Here is a 19,736-nt window from a genome sequence, read left to right on the forward strand (position 1 = left end):
TAAAGCTATAGCATTCAATAGATGGTTAACCAAGATAATCAATTATAACTTGATACTGTCTCATGACACAAATGTCTATGCCATGTTTAAATTCCCATTATTATCAATATGGCTCAGAACCTGGCCAAACTTACAACAGTGAACTATATATCCCATTCACATTACTTCCAATATCAACAACACAGATGAGACTCAGGCTTATATCAAAACACTTCATACTTCCCGTTTGATACACATTTTAGTGTTGTATCAATAACATGTAAAAACGCTTCAATATAATAAGCACACATAATAGTGATGCTAATGGAGTCCATCCCTTATCTCCTCCCAAACAATAATCCGGTTTAGAGGTCCATCCCCTATCTTCCTCTAAACCGTGGAGTACATCCCCTATCTCCTCCCAAACAATATGCATATGCAATGCTCAAACAATACATGTATTTTTCTGTATTAATTTAATAGTCTAACTTTATGACTTAAACAAATTGATCAGTTTCAATTTTCCCTAATCCACATGCAATGTCTACAACAAACACGACTATCCTCCACCGATAGCCCAAAACAGTTATTTCTAGAATGGAAATAAATATATCAACAATTCGATAGGTGAGTGAGCTAAATTATCCAACTACACCATTTAATCAATGAATTCCTCAATTTCATGAATTTAACCAAATTCCCCAATTTCCTTAAACTAATCATACAAATTAATTTATTAATACAACTAGGGTTTTTCCCAAAATTACCAAAGTATCCCCAACATATCAAAATACCAAAACTTAGAACAAAACTTATAGAATGGAGTAGGAAATCCCTACCTTGAAGTGAGGAACTCAAATGGAGATGATGACCAAAGACCAACGTGCTCCAAATTCCAAGTTTCTCAGATTAAAACGAAGCCCTCAACCCACTCTAACTTTTTAATAAAGGACCAAGGTCAGATACACACCCTAGGTAGATCAATTCTTAGAGAGAAGACAAGTTTAGAGAGAGAGAGAGAGAGAGAAACTCTCAAGGGGCGGTTTTTAAAAGTTAAGAAAGAAAAAGTAGGTCAAAAAGTGATCCAAAAAGTGAAATCACGGACTGATGTAGTCGATTCTCCGCTCGAGCGCGGAAAACCCCGCTCGAGCGTCAGACACAGACTCACGCTTGAGCGTGAAAAGATCCGCTCAAGCGTCGATTTCACACTTCCAGAAGTTTTGCAGGCGATGGTATCTGCTCGAGCGTCAAACTCTCCGCTCGAGCGGAGGGACAAAATCAAGGTATCACGCTCGAGCGTAAAAACTACCGCTCGAGCGGACGAACTGCAGAGTAAAGTACTGGGAGATGGAAAACCACGCTCGAGCGTCAAAACTCCCGCTCGAGCGGAGAAGCAACAACGAAGTGCCCGCTCGAGCGTTAAAAATTCCGCTCGAGCGTGAAGGCCAAAATCTGGGCATCACCTTTTGGTTTCAAAGTGCAACTAACCTGTTTCAAACCTGCCCATCACAACCCAAGACTCAAAAACAAAGAGTAAACGCTAGAAGTGATAATGATACAAAAACAAGTCCACGGAACTAAGTCCAGAATACAGTATACAAAGGAAGGAAAAACCGGGATCGCTATATTCGGACAGCAGGCAAATTTTACACTCCTATCAATGTTAATGTTAACATGTCAATGTGAATATTCACAATGTCACGGGTTGGGCCAAGCCCGCCTCAGGCCGCCTACGGGATGCGAGCCAATTTTACACTCTTATCAATGTGAATGTTAACATATCAATGTGAATATTCACATTGTCAACGAGCCGGGTCGGGCCCGCCCTGGGCCGCTGGCCAATTTTATATTCTTATCAATGTGAATATTCACATTGTTAACAGGCCGGGCCGGGCCCATCCCGGGCCGCCCACGGGCCGTGGGCAGGTTTCGGACAGCCACGGAGTGCGGGCTAAATTTACACTCCTATCAATGTGAATGTTAACATGTCAATGTGAATATTCACATTGTCAACAGGTCGGGCCGGGCCAGGCCCGCCGCAGGCCACGGGCGGGCTTTTGGCCGCCCATGGGCCGCGGGCCAATTTTATACTCTTATCAATGTGAATGTTAACATGTCAATGTGAATATTCACATTGTCAACGGGCCGGACCGGGCCCGCCCCGGGCCGCCCATGGGCCACGGGAGGGTTTCGCGTGGCCACGGGACGCGGGCCAATTTTACATTTCTATTAATGTGAATGTTAACATGTCAATGTGAATATTCACATTGTCAATGGGCCGAGCCCGCCCCAACTATCAGGCGGGTTTCGGGCCGCCCACGGGCCAATTTTACATTCCTACCGATGTGAATTTTAAAATATGAATGTTCACATCATAAAATTACTAACCGTTCAAAAAATATTTATAAGGGTATCAAAATTAAATATAAGGGTATAAGTATCCAAGAAAATAGTGTAAATCAAGAAAAATAACTTTATGGAATAAAACTATACATACATAGGACTAAATGGGTTAAAAAATTCCTTCATGGATTTCTTGGGTTAAAACACTTCTAAATGAGATTTATCAATAATTTTTTCAAAAAAAAACAATGTGTGAAATGTAGGTAAAATATAATTATATTTCATTCAAATATTACCTATTTTTTTTCTTTTTTCTTTTTAAATTTTTACCTAAATTCATGAATCAAACCCAACATAAAAAAAAAAAAATACTAATAAAAACTTATCCAAATTTTGACATTGTTCGGCCCACAAGTCGACTTTTTGCATTTGATTACAAACACCTCAGATTAATTTGATGTGCTAGTCTATTTTATTTTATTCTATTCATTTTTAAATGGCAAAGAAGAATAATATTACAAAATATAGTTAAAACAAGATACAAAAGCAAGCTAGACATGAATATTCTATAACAAAAATATTAGAGACTTTCAAAAAAAACTTGATAATTTTTTTGGAATCTGTAACATTTTTATTGCATAAAATATTGTATAAATTTTTTGATAATTTTTTTTAGATCTCTAACATTTGATACTGTTTTATAATTCTACCAAGTTGACGTTTGAAACAATGTGATGCATTTGTTTCTTCAAGATTAGATCACTGACAAGCAGTCCCTGACTGAGATTAGATATCTTAAGGACTTTTTTTCTATTCAAGCCAAATTAATTAAAAGATGACCTTGTTCAAAGATTATCTTAATCACTCTAATCTTTAAAAATATTATCTGAATCAGAGGTTTAAAAGTATAAGCATTATGTTCATATAGAAATCCATTCAAAAGCCCATACGACGAATGCAACAAAAGAAACTTTTGTTAAAGGGAAGTAAACCTGTCCCCGCTCTTCTTAATCGGAGCGGGGAAAATTCATGTGGCGTGGTGTGGGGTGGGGGTGAGGGATACAGGTGCAGAGAAAAATGACCATGCCACTGCTGGAAAAATGACTTTTAGCGGCGTTTTAAAAACGCCGCTATATGTATGAAAAACGCCGCTAATTTCTTTAGTGACGCTTATCACCAAACGTCGAGGACGCGGCCGTCGCTATAAGTTTATGACGCTTTAAAAACGTCGTAAAATTAGTAAACGCCGCTAAATGCGATAAATAATGAAAAAAGACGTCATCCAATATTTAGCGACGTTTTTAAAACGCCGTGATAAATTTTTTATTTTAAAAAAATGTCCGTTGGCACTGTAGTGGCGTTTTGAAAAAACGCCGTTATAGCTCTTTTTTTAAAAAAAAAAATTGTTCTGAATCTGTTATATTTAACTAAAAAACATACCTGTAATAAAGCTGAAAAATAACAATAATATGAATAAATTTTTTTTTTTTTTTTTTTTTTTTTTTTGAGATTGTGCTAGTTTTATTTGATTAAATTAAAAAGAATACCTGTAAGAAAATATTGAATTTGGTTTCTCATTCAATTAATAAAAAAATAACTATAATAAAACTAACATACAAAATATTAACTCCCATTCAAATACCTATAATAAAACAAACAGATAAAATAATAACTCCCATTCAAATAACAAATGAAGCATTAATTCAGTTTCATATGTGCAATAGCAACAACGAATCGATAGAGCGACCACAGCTCATTCGTTGTAAGCTACCTTATTACTAACCTATTAACATACAAATAAAATAAAATACATAAAAAAAAGTTCGTGATACCAATACAAGATTTTGATACAACTGGCATACAGAAGCCAATGCAATGCTCTACCTCTTTAGCCTGTTGTTTCTCCCAGTCCTCTTTAGACAGAATATTTCAATAGTTATCCAAATACAATGGTAAAAGGGTTTTTTTTTCTCCAAATACAAGAAGACTCTACAAATATACATTATGACATAGACTGAATGTATACGAATGGTATGTTAAACTTTGCAAAGCCAATCTTGAATAGCAAGTCTCAGTGCATGGTTGGGAGTGAGATGCAAGTGATCCAGTCTCAAATTGGTCATCGGGGAAGTTTCTCGGCCATTTTCCAACCATCCACGCAGAGCATCTCCTTCGTAGGTGAATCCATCGGCTGCCACCTGAGGATCGTGCATTATCTCCTGAAAGCAAAACCACCAATAATCCGAGTCAGGTATGGTTCTGCAAAAGATTTTCACAAAAATTCACTAGATTAAATAAATCATCTTGCTCGAGAAAAACCACAGGAATGAAATAAATTCTGTTCTCTGTCCAAATAGGACCTACAAGGCTATTCCAATTTAGCTACTTCAATCACTTCTGAAGCTTAGTTTGTAGTTCACTTAGGGCATACACCAACTTGAAGATTCTTCATGAGCATTACTGAGGCTAATCAATCCTGCTCACAAGCACAACGCTCCCACTTGAATGAAAAAAAGAAAAACCTTGTAGTGTTCTCTAGAAAGCTAAAAAGCATCACAACACAACAGTTAATGCTACATAGCACCTATTACAATTGATGAGCCTTGGCAAGTATATGAGAAAGCACCCTTTGGCTCAGTATACCGCCGGAAACTTGGGCAACGGAGGGTCTCTCCTGGCATTAGTCTACAAATCCCGAAATCACATAGCTTGCAGTTGAGATTGGAATCAAGAAGGATGTTTTCCGGCTTTAGGTCGCCGTGTACAATCTTTTCAGGTTTGAACGAGTGCAAGAACAAAAGGGCACTTGAAATTTCAGCAATGATTCGTACTCGAACTTTTTAGACAGAATATTTCAAAACCAGACAATGCAATAGTTATCTAAAGTGTACGGTTATGTCACAGAACCTACAGTGCTAAAGGAGAAAGGATAGATAACAAAAGGATAGATCCGTTTCCCAGACTCAGAGATTAGCACATTGTAAGGTACGTTGTTATCTTGAAGGCAAATGCAGGAATCCGAGACAGCATTGAACAAATCTTCCAGAGTATTTCCACCCTCAAAAACAAGACCTCTGACTGGATAATTTAACAGCTCAGAGATTTTCACCCCACCATTCAAAGTAGTTATCTCCCTAATCGGAGCTTTCTCAATTGGAAAGGGCACAGCCAAGTAATAAGCCTGTAGCCATAAAAATCATAGAACTTTCTTTCCTTTACCAACAGAAAAACTAACTAATTATCTATACTATCTATGCTATTATATAAAGTGCACGTGTCAGTTGGTGTGAATGCTTCCTCACACTTTTTTCATTTTCCAGAAATGCCCACAACTGCCAATGAGTTTGAACACTGCCATGTGAAGAATCAAACTGACTGAAATATTTCGATTTCCACAAACATGAACGGTTTTACAGACCTTTGCACAACATTGCGTGTGCACCTGCTGCTAGTAAGAGATATGATGACAGAATTGTTATAATCAATTTGAGGGATACGAAAAAGGGGATATTATATGAACCTGGAAATGAAGGTGGTTGATTGTAGCAAATGCACCCAAGCTGTTGTAACCCAATCTGAAGTACGGGTTTCCAGCTTCTGTTGCCATGTAAAGAGCAAGCAAGAAACTCACCCTGTCGATCCTCTGAGGCAGGCATTCAAGAATCCAAGGGATCAAAAGTACATGACCATACTCAATAGGACTAACCTGTTGACGCATAATTAAAATAAACCAGCTTAGCTAAAACTTCTTCTATACACAATCTTAACATGAAGAGCAAGTAAAGCAGGCATACATTGATGGCCACGACACTTGGAGAATTCTCAACATCGATGGGTGCATTTGGGAAGAACTGGGTTTCATTGTCTTCATCACTTGCTTCAAACTGGAAAAGCACCTCTTCCTGTCCAACTTTAGTGAAGTTGAATTTGTTCCCATCAAAGGGCTGCAGGACCTTATCAACACGAAACTCAGTTGGCCTCTTCTTAAGGTGTCTGCCCTCATTCAGCTGTGCAATGAATCCATACTCTCCCGGGATTACCTGAAAAATCATCATCTATCCTATTATATAAAACACAACTCAGAAAAGTTTTGAAGGATTGTTACACTTTCTTTCTTTTTTTTTCTTTCTTTCTTTTCAAAAATGTCCATGTTGTTAACTAATCCAGTAAATAACTGTCAATACTTTTCAAATTCAACCCATATTTCCCATTCATCAAATCACCAAAAAAATTAGATCTAAAATTGAAAGCCCGTTGCGTATGCACGCATAGCTAGTAATCATACAAGTCCAGATGAACCATATTGAGCAAAGTACTCAACTAAGCAGAATTTAGACTGAAAAATTTAGCTATAAACTATCAAAATGAAGAGAAAGAAAATGGCAAAGACCTTGGTTTCGCAAGCGGTGACATCATAGCGAAAGAGCCCTCTCTGCATACGATCCTCCCACTACCATCAAATGGTAACGATATCAGCTGATTATGATGATTGGTAAATACAAAATTTGAAGCTAAAACTTTCATAATTTACCTCCCCAAGAAGAAGAGAATCCAAGAAAGCAATGGAAGGCTCTATGTAGTCGAGAGCAATTAGACCCTTTTCACCGACAATCTTGTTCACCCTCTTGAAAGCATACAGAGGTAGCTTTGCTCCTAATTGCATGAACATTATGACCAATTTACCTGAATTTGGGCCTACCCTCCTAGGAAAGAACATCAAAAACCATATCATTTAAAAGGGCCAGTGTTGTCACATTTCGATTTCTTTTACATCAGTGTACTCTAATACAAGCCATTCATGAAAAACATTAGTTACAGCATGCACAATAGGATAATTTTTCAAAAAGCTTTGGAACAGGAGAAAAAATAACAAGGAGAAACATGGAATTGAAAGTAAAAACAGAGAATTAAATGAGGAATGAAAAGCAACATGACAATGATTCAAGTAGTGGACATGTGTGTATTTTGGGAGATAATAAAGATATATATATATATATATATGCACGCGCACGTGTGAAATTATTTACTGAGCCTGAAATCCTTTGAAGCCACTATTGTCCAAAATTGCATACAACAGTTAACGTGATTTGTGAGACATTTTACATACCCTTGTCAAGCTCCCAAACTACTATTCTCTTTCCAGGAAGACTGTCAGAGTCTTCATAATAGGTTATGTACTTTACCGTAGGTGACCTTGACATGTTGGGGATTACATCTGCTTCATAATGATGTTCAACATTTAGGTGCACTTGTACATCTGACCCATCATGCTCGGACTGAAATTATTAACATAGCAAAGAATCAAAGAAAAGAATATATCTTTCAATTAAGAAATTGAGTAACATAGAAATGATAGAGACCCACAATTCAAATCCTCAAATGCACCCATAATAACGTGAGAAGGGAGTTGGGTCTTCTATGGTTGAGTTTGAGGCAAATCAAAAGTTGGCACATAACATGCCATGTCATTATGAGTCAAACTAGGGGAGGCTTTTTAGGGGTCACAAACATATTTTCCTTAGTAACATGTTTTGGCATAAGGCATCAGCTACACATTGTCTTCAGTAGTGAAGATGCAACATGAGACATCAATTCCAACCCCTTATTTTCAAATATATGACCAATGAGAGGACAGAATATGCATAATTGTTGAACAATGCCAGAACAAAGTTTAAAATAATCCATCAAATAGAAAAAGAGGTGCATTTTAGAAGGAAATACAGATGAAGTTAAGAAAAATTGATCATTCAAACAACCATATTTGTGCAGTTCAGTCCTGACAAAATGCAGAAAGGAGGCACAGAAAACTACAATTTCATTGAAGTGACTTCAACTATTTCTGTCATATACAAAGAAATTCCTTTTCTTATAGAGAATGGAGCCTTACGCAAAGGTTAGAACTAGGGCTAAATGATCCCCTGTGGAATTGCAAGCCTTAGATCATTTAATCAGCTGAGCAAATAGTGGGACAAAATAAAAGACTTATTTATATAATTCATGCTAAGGTTCAATAATCTGAAACAAAATTGACTACCAAAGAATTAATTGATTTGAAAAATGTGCCTGAGATGAAGAGCCTAATATCATAGATCAAGAGCACATAAGTGAATCAACTTAATATAAATAATCAGTGAATCAACTTAATATAAATAAAAATTCCAAGAGTCAGAGCCATATGTAATCTAATGTTGAAACATCAAAGATGACTATTTTGCCCCCAATTTACAAAAACAACAAAGCTGACTATTATTTTTTCAATGCACAAAGCTGACTTTTATGTAATGAGAGCTTTTAAATAATTTCATAGATTTAATCTCAACAAATTAAAGCAAAACAAACACGAGCATGTAACTATTTCCCATAGTAAACAAACAAATGCAATTAATCTCACATTTCCAACCTAATACCACCATATTAGTAATCCCATCACTCAATCCCACCGAACTCATAATCATAGTGAACCTAATCCAGATATCAAACACAGCCAAAACATTACCGATCAATGTATCAGAAATGTAGGACTGTGCCCCAGGAAAAGTGGGACGAAAGTTGAACTGCATTAAGGCATTGGATTCAAGGCAGATGACAACATTGGTTCACTTTTTATTTAAAATTTCAGGGGGAAAAAAATTCCAAGAGTCAGAGCCATATGTAATTACATTAATTTCACCCTTCTGTCTTCTATATTTTAATATTTATTTTCACTTTTGAAGACCTAAGACTAAATGGTGACATCTAGTGAGAAAATAATACTCATGACAAAAGTTAACAACAAGAATTGACTTCAGAAAAAAGGAAGGAAAAAGAAAAAAATAATAATCAGAGATTGGGAAAATAAATACATTATTCTGGTTCCACTTACCCAATTGACACCAATTCATTCAATCTCTGAAGATCCACAGGTTTCTTGAGGGGTGTCATTCCATAACGCTTTTGCTCCCTGCAATCTTTGACACATAAAAAAGCATACCAAAGAGGATAGAAGTTGATTCAATATTAGATTAGAATGAAACTCACATGATATCAACAAAATAGCAAATTGATAATCAAAACAAAATACGAAGAATAAGCGATTGCCGATGAAAATTAACAATATAAATGGAACCAGCGTCAGAGCCAAGAGAGAAATCGATAGCTCGCTGGTGCAGATGGCGATGGCGGTGGAGCTTCGAAATAGAGAGAGAGAGAGAGAAATCGAAATCGCTCTGAGATGAAATCAAAGATAAATCTCAGAGAGAGAGATCTAGAGATAGAATTGAAATCGCGGTGGCAGTGCAAACCGATCTGAATCGAAATCACGGTGGCAGTGCAGACTGATCTAAAATCGGTGAATCTGTGAGATTTGAATTGGTGAATCTGTGAAATCGGTGAATCGGTGAATCTCGCTACCTCGCCGGTGCAGATGGTGGTGGTGGTGGAGCTTCGAAGTCGGTGAATCTGTGAGATTTGAAGGTGAGATTCAAAATAAGGGTTTTTAGAGAGGGTTGAGAGAGAGGCGATGTGAGGATTCAATGTTGGTTTATGTCTGAAGGCCTAAGGGCTTACAAAAGCTTTATTCTCAGATTTAAAATAGGCGCGTGTGGCCTACCGCATTTGGAGGCGTTTTTAAACGCCTTCAATTACAAAACTGTGTCGTTTTAATTAAAAAAATATGCGACGTTTTTAAAACGTCGTTAAATATTAATAAAAATGACGTTTTAAAAAACATCGCTAAAAAAACGCCGTAAAAACCCTTATTTCTTGTAGTGTGCACACCGTTACCGTTGAATGTGGTGAGGAAAATGTTAAGAATTCGAGTTAATGAAACAACGATAAATCCTTTCAATTGTAATCTAACATACTAATGTTATTTTTATAAAATATAAAGGGATTTTTATTGATAAGTCCAATTTAGAAGTGTTTTAACTCAAGAAGTCCATGAAGAAATTTTTTAACCCAATTAGTCCCATGTATGTATAGTTTTATTCCATAAAGTCCATTTTCTTAATTTACACTATTTTCTTGGACACTTATGCCCTTATATTTAATTTTGATACCCTTCTAAATATTTTTTCAACGATTAGCAATTTAATGATGTGAACATTCATATTTTAAAATTCACATTTGTAGGAATGTAAATTGGCCCGTGGGCGGCCCGAAACCTGCCCGCGAGCCAGGGCGGGCCCGGCCCGTTAACAATGTGAATATTCACATTGACAAGTTAAAATTCACATTAATAGGAGTGTAAAATTGGCCTCCGTCCCGTAGCAGCATAAAACCCGCTCGCGGCCCATGGGCGGCCCGGGGTGGGCCCGGTTCGGCCCGTTGACAATGTGAATATCCACATTGACATGTTAACATTCACATTGATAAGAGTATAAAATTGGGCCGCGGCCCATGGGCGGCAAAAAGCCCGTCCGCAGCCCGGGGCCGGCCCGGCCCGGCCCGTTGACAATGTGAATATTCACATTGACATGTTAACATTCACATTGATAGGAGTGTAAAATTAGCCCACGCCTCGTAGCTGCCCGAAACCCGCCCACGGCCCGTGGGTGGGCCCGGCCCGGCCTGTTGACAATGTGAATGTTCACATTGACATGTTAACATTCACATTGATAAGAGTATAAAACTAGATAGCAGCCCAGGGCGGGCTCGACACGGCCCGGCCCGGCCCGTTGACAATGTGAATATTCACATTGACATGTTAACATTCATATTAATAGGAGTGTAAAATTGGCCCCCGTCCCGTGGCGGCGCGAAACCTGCCCGCGGCACATGGGCGGCCTGGGGCGGGCCCGTTGACAATGTGAATATTCACATTGATATGTTAACATTCACATTGATAAGAGTATAAAATTGGCCCGCGGCCCATGGACGGCCAAAAGCCCGCCCGCTGCCCGGGGCGGGCCCGGCCCGGCCTGTTGACAATGTGAATATTCACATTGACATGTTAACATTCACATTGATAAGAGTGTAAAATTGGCCTGCAGCCCGTGGGCGGCCCGAAGCCCGACCGCAGCCCGAGGCGGGCTTGGCCCGACCTGTGACAATGTGAATATTTACATTGACATGTTAACTTGCACATTGATAGAAGTGTAAAATTAGCCCGCGCCCCGTGGCTGCCTGAAACCCGTCCACGGCCCGTGGGCGGCCTGGGGCGGGCCTGGCCCGGCCTGTTGACAATGTGAATATTCACATTGACATGTTAACATTCACATTGATAAGAGTGTACAATTGGCCCGTGACCCGCGGGCAGCCCGAAGCCCGACCTCGGGCCAGGGTGGGCCCGGCCCGTTGGCAATGTGAATATTCACATTGACATGTTAACATTCACATTGATAGGAGTGTAAAATTGGCCCACAGCCCGTGGGCGGCCCGTTGCCCAATCGCAGCCCGAGGCGGGCTTGGCCCGACCCGTGACAATGTGAATATTCACATTGACATGTTAACATTAACATTGATAGGAGTGTAAAACTTGTCCGCTGCCCGAAGCTCGCCCGCGGCCCGGGGTAGGCCCGAACCCAAACCCGGGCCACCTCGGGCCACCCATGGGACGCGAGTCAATTTTACACTCTTATCAATGTGAATGTTAACATGTCAATGTGAATATTCACATTGTCAACAAGCCGGGCCAGGCCCGCCTCGAGCCGCCCACAGGCCGTGGGCGTGTTTCGGGCAGCCACGGGGCACGGGCTAATGTTACACTCTTATCAATGTGAATGTTAACATGTCAATATGAATATTCACGTTGTCAACGGGCCGGGCCCGCGTCGGCCCGGGGCTGGGCTTCGGGCTGCCCACGGGTCACGGGCTAATTTTACACTCTTATCAATGTTAATGTTAATATGTCAATGTGAATATTCACATTGTCAACAAGCCGGGCCAGGCCCACCCTAGGCAGCGGGCAGGCTTCGGGCCGTCCACGGGTCACGGGCCAATTTTACACTCTTATCAGTGTGAATGTTAATATGTCAATGTGAATATTCACATTGTCAACGGGCCGGACCGGGCTCGCCCCGGGCCGCCCATGGGACGCGAGTCAATTTTACACTCTTATCAATGTGAATGTTAATATCTCAATGTGAATATTCACATTGTCAACAGGCCGGGTCGGGGCCGCCCACGGGCCGTGGGCTAGTTTTGGGCAACCACGGGGGCGCGGGCTAATTTTATACTCTTATCAATGTGAATGTTAACATGTCAATGTGAATATTTGCATTATCAACGGATCGGACCGGGCTCGCCCAGGGCAGCCCACGAGCCGCAGGCGGGTTTCGTGCCGGCCACAGGCCGCGGGCTAATTTTACACTCCTATCAATGTGAATGTTAACATGTCAATGTGAATATTCACATTGTCAACGGCCGGGCCGGGCCGAGCCCGCCCCGACCCGGGCCAGGGCCCGGGCTTCAGGCTGGCCACGGGTCATGGGCCAATTTTACACTCTTGTCAATGTTAATGTTAATGTTAATATGTCAATGTAAATATTCATATTGTGAACGGGCCGGCCCGGGTCCGCCCCGGGCGACAGGCTGGTTTCGGGCCGCCCACGGGCCGCAGGCCAATTTTACACTCCTATCAATGTGAATGTTAACTTATCAATGTGAATATTCATATTATCAACGGGCCGGGTTGGGCCTATTTTTTTTGGCTTGTGGGCCGGGCCGGCTCGACTCGAATTTTTCCGGGCACCCACGAGGATCGACATGAGCCGGGCCCCTACACATTGACAATATATACATTTATATTGACGGTGTGAACATTCACATTAAGGGTATTTTGGTAATTATGTCACCCATAGGACTTATTGAAACATAAGAAAATAATGTGAACTAAATAGAATATAAGTAGATGAAAAGGGTATTTTGGTCTTCTTATCTCAAATTGGACCTAATGGAATAGTCAAAAAGAATATGGGTTTGATGGAATAAAACTCTTAGAAAATAGATTTATCAAAAAAGCTCTCATATATATATATATATATATATATATATCATCCGAATTATGTTTATTATTACATCACTCAATAGATTTACATTGGTAAAAAAAAAAAATAGAGTTGTAGGAACGCTGTCGGATGTTTCTAATTTTAACACGTTTTTGTTTGGTCATCAAACACATCTATTTTTGAAGACACATTCACTATGTTTAGTTTTAGGAAATTGAATTTATTTTTCTGAAATTTTTTTAAAAAAAACTATTTTTTATTTTTAGTGAATTTTTGTGATGTCCCAAATTTTGATAATATAATACAACGATACACCGGGGTTTAACTAGCGAATACACATCATTTTAAGCACAGAATATAAATAATTACACCAAAAGAAAATATTAATAATAGTTACAGATAAAATTCTTCAAATTTTTAAATATAGATCAGTTCCTTGATACAAAAAGATTATCCAAAATACAGGAAATATAAAATATAATCTCTAAGGCAGCCATGGTTTCTTAAAGCTTTTAGGGATTCTGTTCTCAGTATAAAACTCGCCTTCACCCAGCATATACACCCCAACCCTTTTCCCATTCTAAATACACAAGTAACATAACAGCACGATCATACAGCAAAATCAATAATTAAGTAGAGCTTACAATTAAATTTCAGTTCTCATGAATAATAGTTAATTTTAGTTAGTTCTAGACAACCTCCCGCGGAATGTCATTTCTACCCAACCACTAACTCTGACCACAGGCAATTCTAACTCCCTATTGGTTAATACAATACCAATGCGTCGCTTACCGCATAACCACCAGTGCGTCACTTACTGCACAATTACCAATGATGCCCACGCACCTAGGTTACATACTCGAGTGGTAACATCACGGTCTACCCCAAGGGAACAGGCTTCCAGGGATACTCTCGCTGTGTGAGACCCTCACTGCCACTTTTATGCCTCCTATTTCCGTTAAACAGCCAGAATACCTCCCGTGCCATGTTAGGGTTCGAAAACACACTTACGCAAGACTTCACAGAAATGGAACACATTCCACTATATCATACTCTTGAATCCATCGTTCATTATCTCATAAAATTTAATACAATGATCGTAACCCATTACCATCCCATTTGGTTTCCCCCTTTATTAAGTGCATTATGTTCTCAGTTATAACAAAGCATGGTCAGTGTAATTACGAATCCAAACTGACCAACAAGTAATTTACTCATAGTAAAGCAAATTCACAATTTATCATAGATTACATATCGAGACTAAAACATTTAAGAAACATAAAATATAAGAGTTGCAAACCAAATAAGAGCATATTAACACAAATTTCTAGGTTTGAACCAGTTTGAAAATAATTATAAAAAAAATACTTTAATTGGCCCTAAGTACCTGGCCTCATGTGAGTTTGTAGATATATAAGTCTAGTTTCAAACTCAATTTACGAAAGTAGGATAGATAAGATAATTCAGAATTACCAAGATCTGTCCAGATTCGTTGACCGTTACGCAAATCGGTTTTTCTCTCGAACCCCTCCCTCTCTTGAGTTCAAACAAATTTTAGTTAAACTATAACACCAAGATTAAGATTTTGACATAAAAGTGGACTCAAGATTATTTTTCTGAAATTTTATAAAAATAGAGAAAGTTGACTATTTTTCTGATTCTGTGAGTAAAAAACTTAGAAAAATTGTTTAGGTTATAAAAATACATCCTTAGGTCCTACCAAAATTATCTCATACTCTAGACATACCAAATATTACACAATAAAAATAGATTTTGAGTTTATGGAGTTTTGACAGAAAAATAAATTCAAGAGAGGGAAAAGATTTGCTGCTGGAAATTTGGGAAAGAAAGAGAAGCACACCATTTCTTGATTAATACACATTTATACAAGAGTATAGGCCTAGACTACAACATATATATATATATAGCATGTATTAGGAGGGGAAAAACAAGTGGTAAAAGAACTTGAGAGAAGAGATGATGTAAGTTTACTTTTATTGTACAAAACTCAACACAATTCTTTTTTTTTTTTCTTCTTCTCTTCTCTCTCTCTCTCTCTCTCTTTTTTCCCAAGATTACTCTCTCTCGCTTCTCTAGTGCATGGCTGAAAAAGGTGTAAAATGAGAGGGAAGAAGTGTGCATATATAAAGAAGGATTGGGAGGTTTCTTAGGAGCCAAGTTCTATAAGTGTAATTTGTCAAAGTTGCCATCAAGGCCCTTTCATCCATCACATGGTCAACTACTTGGGCTCCAAGAAATATATATATATATATATATATATATATATATAAGATATTTGTATTTATAAATATAAAATAATAGGCATAAGTAAATTAATTAAGAAAATATTACAATTAAGGTTTGAAATGAAATAAAATAGAAGTATATAGGGACCAAGTCTAAATTTATGAAACCTTGATATTTTGTCACGCCCCAAACCCGCTCCTAAAAGTTTGGGCATGACCACTTCAGAAACGGACATTTAACTTGATATATATATGAGATATAGGGCCTGAACGGAAGCATTAATATTTTAAAATAACAAAAAACCATCTCCATTGAGCTATAACTACCATGCCAGGATCACTAACGGAACATAAGGAAAATAAACATACAGTGACGTGCATCTGAGAATTTAGCTATATGCTTATACACATACATATACAGACCCAGCCCTCAAGATTGAGCATATAACAAAAGCATTGAAAGGTAAAAGGATTATACACACTTCCTCTTAGACAGACAATCAGGGTACAAAATCAAAAGTTTAGCAAAACTCCGTAAAATGAGTTGCCTTCATCTAAGTGCCTGGACACCCTGAGGTTGACATAAGAGGAACGGATGCCTTGGGTTGAGGCTGACCTCCAGGTAGAGTGCCTACAGAAATAGACATAACATAAAGTGAACCAAACTCAGTGAATAGTAGTACGTAACAATTTAACAATTAACTTGAATTACAATGTACATGTATAAGGGCGGAGGACATATAATTAGCTTTATCCTGTAATTATTTTCAGAATGGCCTTAGGCCTATGGTTTTCAGCCCTTAAACAGAACGGCATTAAGCCCTTTTCATGCATGTATGAACTCAACAGGTGGCTCGCACGGATTCTAGAGGTGACTCGCATGGCAGCACTTTGTTTCATACTAACAGATCATACAGAATGGCCATAGGCCCAGATGTCACAAATTGGCCATAGGCCTCACAGATGTTACAGAACGGCTATAAGCCTCATAACTTTCACAGAACGGCCATAGGCCTCATAACTTTCACAGAACGGCCATAGACCTCATAACTTTCACATCGGCTTTAAGCCCAGTCCACATATGTATAGACTCAAGAGGTGGCTCGTACAGATTCTAGAGGTAGCTCGCATTGCAGCACTTAGTTCCGTACAACACTTTGTTCCATACCAGAAATCATTAGGTCTTAAAGACCGGACCATCCGTTAAAGACCGGACCATCCATATCATGTCAGAGCATAGCATAACTGGCACAGATAAACAGAACAAATTCATATACTTGAACCACGGTATTATTACCCCTGGGCAAGGGCCATAAGACCACGGTATTCTTACCCTCGAGTAAGGGCCTTGTGCTAAAGATGCCATGAATACTTATATATATATATATATGGACAATCATTCATTAATTCAAAACGTAACATATCAAAAAATAGAACATTTCTTGCCATATCATATCATTACAGTACGCTTAACGAAGACAGAACAATTTACATTCTAACGTGGGTTACATAATGATGTTAAACCTTTGCATTCATGCCGTAGATTCTAAACGACCTCGGGTCCATACGTAACACAACAGAATAATCTTGGATTCATACAGATACCATTGTTCAAGGATGAACATAAGTTCCATTTATTCTTTAAAAAGTAATGTAGTATGCTGATAAATAATAGAGAGTTAATATTTGTTATTGACAGAACAAAAAGATTCCAAAGTCATACTGATGTGCACAAATCTTTCAATGTTCATATAAGTTCACACTGATTTCCAATCGTCATAAATGTTTGTGTACCACTTACGAAGAACAGAGTGTTAGTGACAATATTATCAACAGTAAATAAAATATACATTTCTGTACTGCTACTCACAGTGATCGGCTCCCGGTAGCAACGGGACGGTGTCCTCGTTTCGACCTACAGCACAGTGCACAACACATAATATGAGATTATACTCGATCCTTTACTTATTCTCTTTGATCATTCGATCAATTAGCCATGGTGGTACCAAGCTCATTATTCCCTAATAAGTTATAATCCATGTCTCAAAAAACAGGAGAAGTTGATGGGAAATGGTTTAGGTGAAGAAATGGTACAAAACTGGTTGATAAAAAGTGAACAATTGTCACTAATTTGGGCATAACTGTTTCTGTATTTAGAATTTTTGAGTGAGACTACCGCCATTGGAAACTAGACTTCCGGGGCTTGATTTTAGGCTCAAGAATCACTCAAAACGGAGTCTCGAGGAAAACGATATGCTTATTCAAAGTTGGCTGGACAAAGCTGTCTCCCGCACGTGCAGGAAACAGAGCCGCACGTGCGGCTCTGGGCAGTTTGCTGTCCGAAAATGGCTCTTTTTTCTCTAAGACTTGGTTTTTCCATTTTTAAACTTGGTTCTTAACATAAATCACTCAAAAACATGTAAAATTATCTCATAACATGATAAACTAACATCAATCAAGTGCAATTCCATTTTAAACAAATCAATCTTTGCCTCAAAAATAGAAATTCAAGTCTCATCTTCTATATAATCAAGCTTCTATAATATATACTCCAAAATCATACAAATACATCTTACTCATGGTTGATCTTCACACCACAACTTGGTATTCCATGAATCATTCTTAAGATTGAACCCAATTCAAGCAAATTTAAAGAAATCAAGGTTCAGTTCCTTGAGTTTAACTCATTTCATTCATGACCCAACACACTTGTTCATTTGCATATTAATTTTCCCCAAATCCATCATTGATTTCATGTAGTAGATGCATTATTTACAAAGATAATAGTTGAAGCCACATACCTTAACTTAATTCCTTGTTTTTCCCCTTTAATCTCTTCAATTTTCCAAGTTTCCATGGATGATCCTCTTTCCCTCTCTATCTCTCTTTCACGATTCTCTCTCTCCCTCTCCCTTAGATATTTTATTTGACTTCAAAATGATAAAACCCCCAACTCACATGGCCTATCCATATATGTATATATCACATACTTAAGCTTAACACAAGGGAGAGCCAAACGTGGCCTTACGAATCGTGCAAAATTAAATTTCAATTAAACTTTTCAGATGACTCTAAAAATTATGATGATCATAAATATGCCCCCTGTTATGGTTTCTGAAGCCTCTAAGGCCTTCAATTTGCAATACCAAATTAACCACCCAAACGTACATTAACGAATCAGACAAATTAGATTTCCAATTAAGTTTCCCAAATAGTTCTAAAAATTTCAATTAACACATCCAAGTCCTCAATTGTGATTTCTGAACCCGTAAAGGTCGGCAATTTCAATTTTAAAGCCGTGGCTCAACAGATAATTCCTCAATTTAAACACATATTATTAAATTAAAATGCATTAACCCATAAGGCCGTAAAGGTAATATTTAATACAGATTTTGGGGTCGTTACACTAAAAGTGAGTAAAGACAAAATTTAATCAGTTTAATCATCCCTAATCAAATTTCTACAAAAATGCTTATTATTACTTAAAAATTATGCTGATCTCAGATGTAAGATCAATTTCAGGTAACTAAGCCTCCAAGGCTTCCAATTTCTGATTCAATCATTATAATTGTGGCAGATGCTTTCCTTACCAAACAGATAGAGGTTTCAATTTATAAGAGCCATGTGCTTAAACTAAATTTCTCGAGAGATTTCACATTAAACATTTAAATGCAAAGAACAAGGGACTAAATTATGCCAGAAACACATACAAGGGTCGGGTTATTACATATTTAGTATACAATATACTAACATTAGAAAATAGTTAGAATAATAAATTTGGGTCCCGTTAAATTAATGCGCAAACAAAGGCAAGAAACCGAGCAAAAACGACATTACCGGAAATTAAGATTTTAAAATGATTAATCTATAATTATAAGGTCTAATAATTAATAATAGGGTTTTAAAGGTGATTATTAATATATGGGATAGATTAGGGTTTACTCGAATTAATCCTCGATGCTTCCCGACTCTAGGGTTAAAAACGCAATTAAGCGAAAATTCAAGGACTTTATTGAAATAAACTCAAGGTTAGGGATTTAATGGTAATTACAAAAATGAGGGTCTCTACAACCTATCCCCCTTAAACAAATTTCATCTTCAAAATTTTAAGCTGTCGAAAAGTTGTGGATAATTTACCCGCATTACCTCATTGTGCTTCCAAGTAGAGTCTGTGAACGTATTTTAATTGTTTTTTTTTCGCAAAAATTATAAACTACTCGTTGTATCGGTAATGATGTCGTTG

At 38.0% G+C, this 19,736-nt stretch overlaps 1 protein-coding gene across 5 annotated transcripts; it reads right to left on the bottom strand.

Moving 5' to 3' along the window:
* Window positions 1-3,970: 3,970 nt before the first annotated feature.
* On the bottom strand, window positions 3,971-9,292 carry LOC114277410 (GDP-L-galactose phosphorylase 1). Of its 5 annotated transcripts, XM_082873385.1 has the most exons (7): window positions 7,687-7,787; window positions 7,430-7,598; window positions 6,854-7,025; window positions 6,713-6,772; window positions 6,117-6,377; window positions 5,843-6,028; window positions 5,201-5,503 (listed from the first exon to the last, which is right to left on the bottom strand). In XM_082873385.1, exons 3-7 carry the CDS (start codon window positions 6,989-6,991, stop codon window positions 5,216-5,218), a joined length of 933 nt encoding a protein of 310 aa, XP_082729511.1. In that variant the 5' UTR covers window positions 6,992-7,025; window positions 7,430-7,598; window positions 7,687-7,787; the 3' UTR covers window positions 5,201-5,215. The 5 variants fall into 5 exon arrangements, with proteins under 5 accessions (XP_082729512.1, XP_082729513.1, XP_082729511.1 ...); XM_082873386.1 differs by lacking the exons at window positions 5,201-5,503; window positions 7,430-7,598; window positions 7,687-7,787 and adding exons at window positions 3,971-4,541; window positions 9,185-9,292; XM_082873387.1 differs by lacking the exons at window positions 5,201-5,503; window positions 7,430-7,598; window positions 7,687-7,787 and adding exons at window positions 3,971-4,541; window positions 9,185-9,263 and having other exon boundaries at window positions 6,117-6,362.
* Window positions 9,293-19,736: the final 10,444 nt, after the last annotated feature.

Source organism: Camellia sinensis, chromosome 6 (assembly GCF_055761805.1).
Source record: "Camellia sinensis isolate YWXY chromosome 6, ASM5576180v1, whole genome shotgun sequence".
NCBI lineage: Eukaryota > Viridiplantae > Streptophyta > Magnoliopsida > Ericales > Theaceae > Camellia > Camellia sinensis.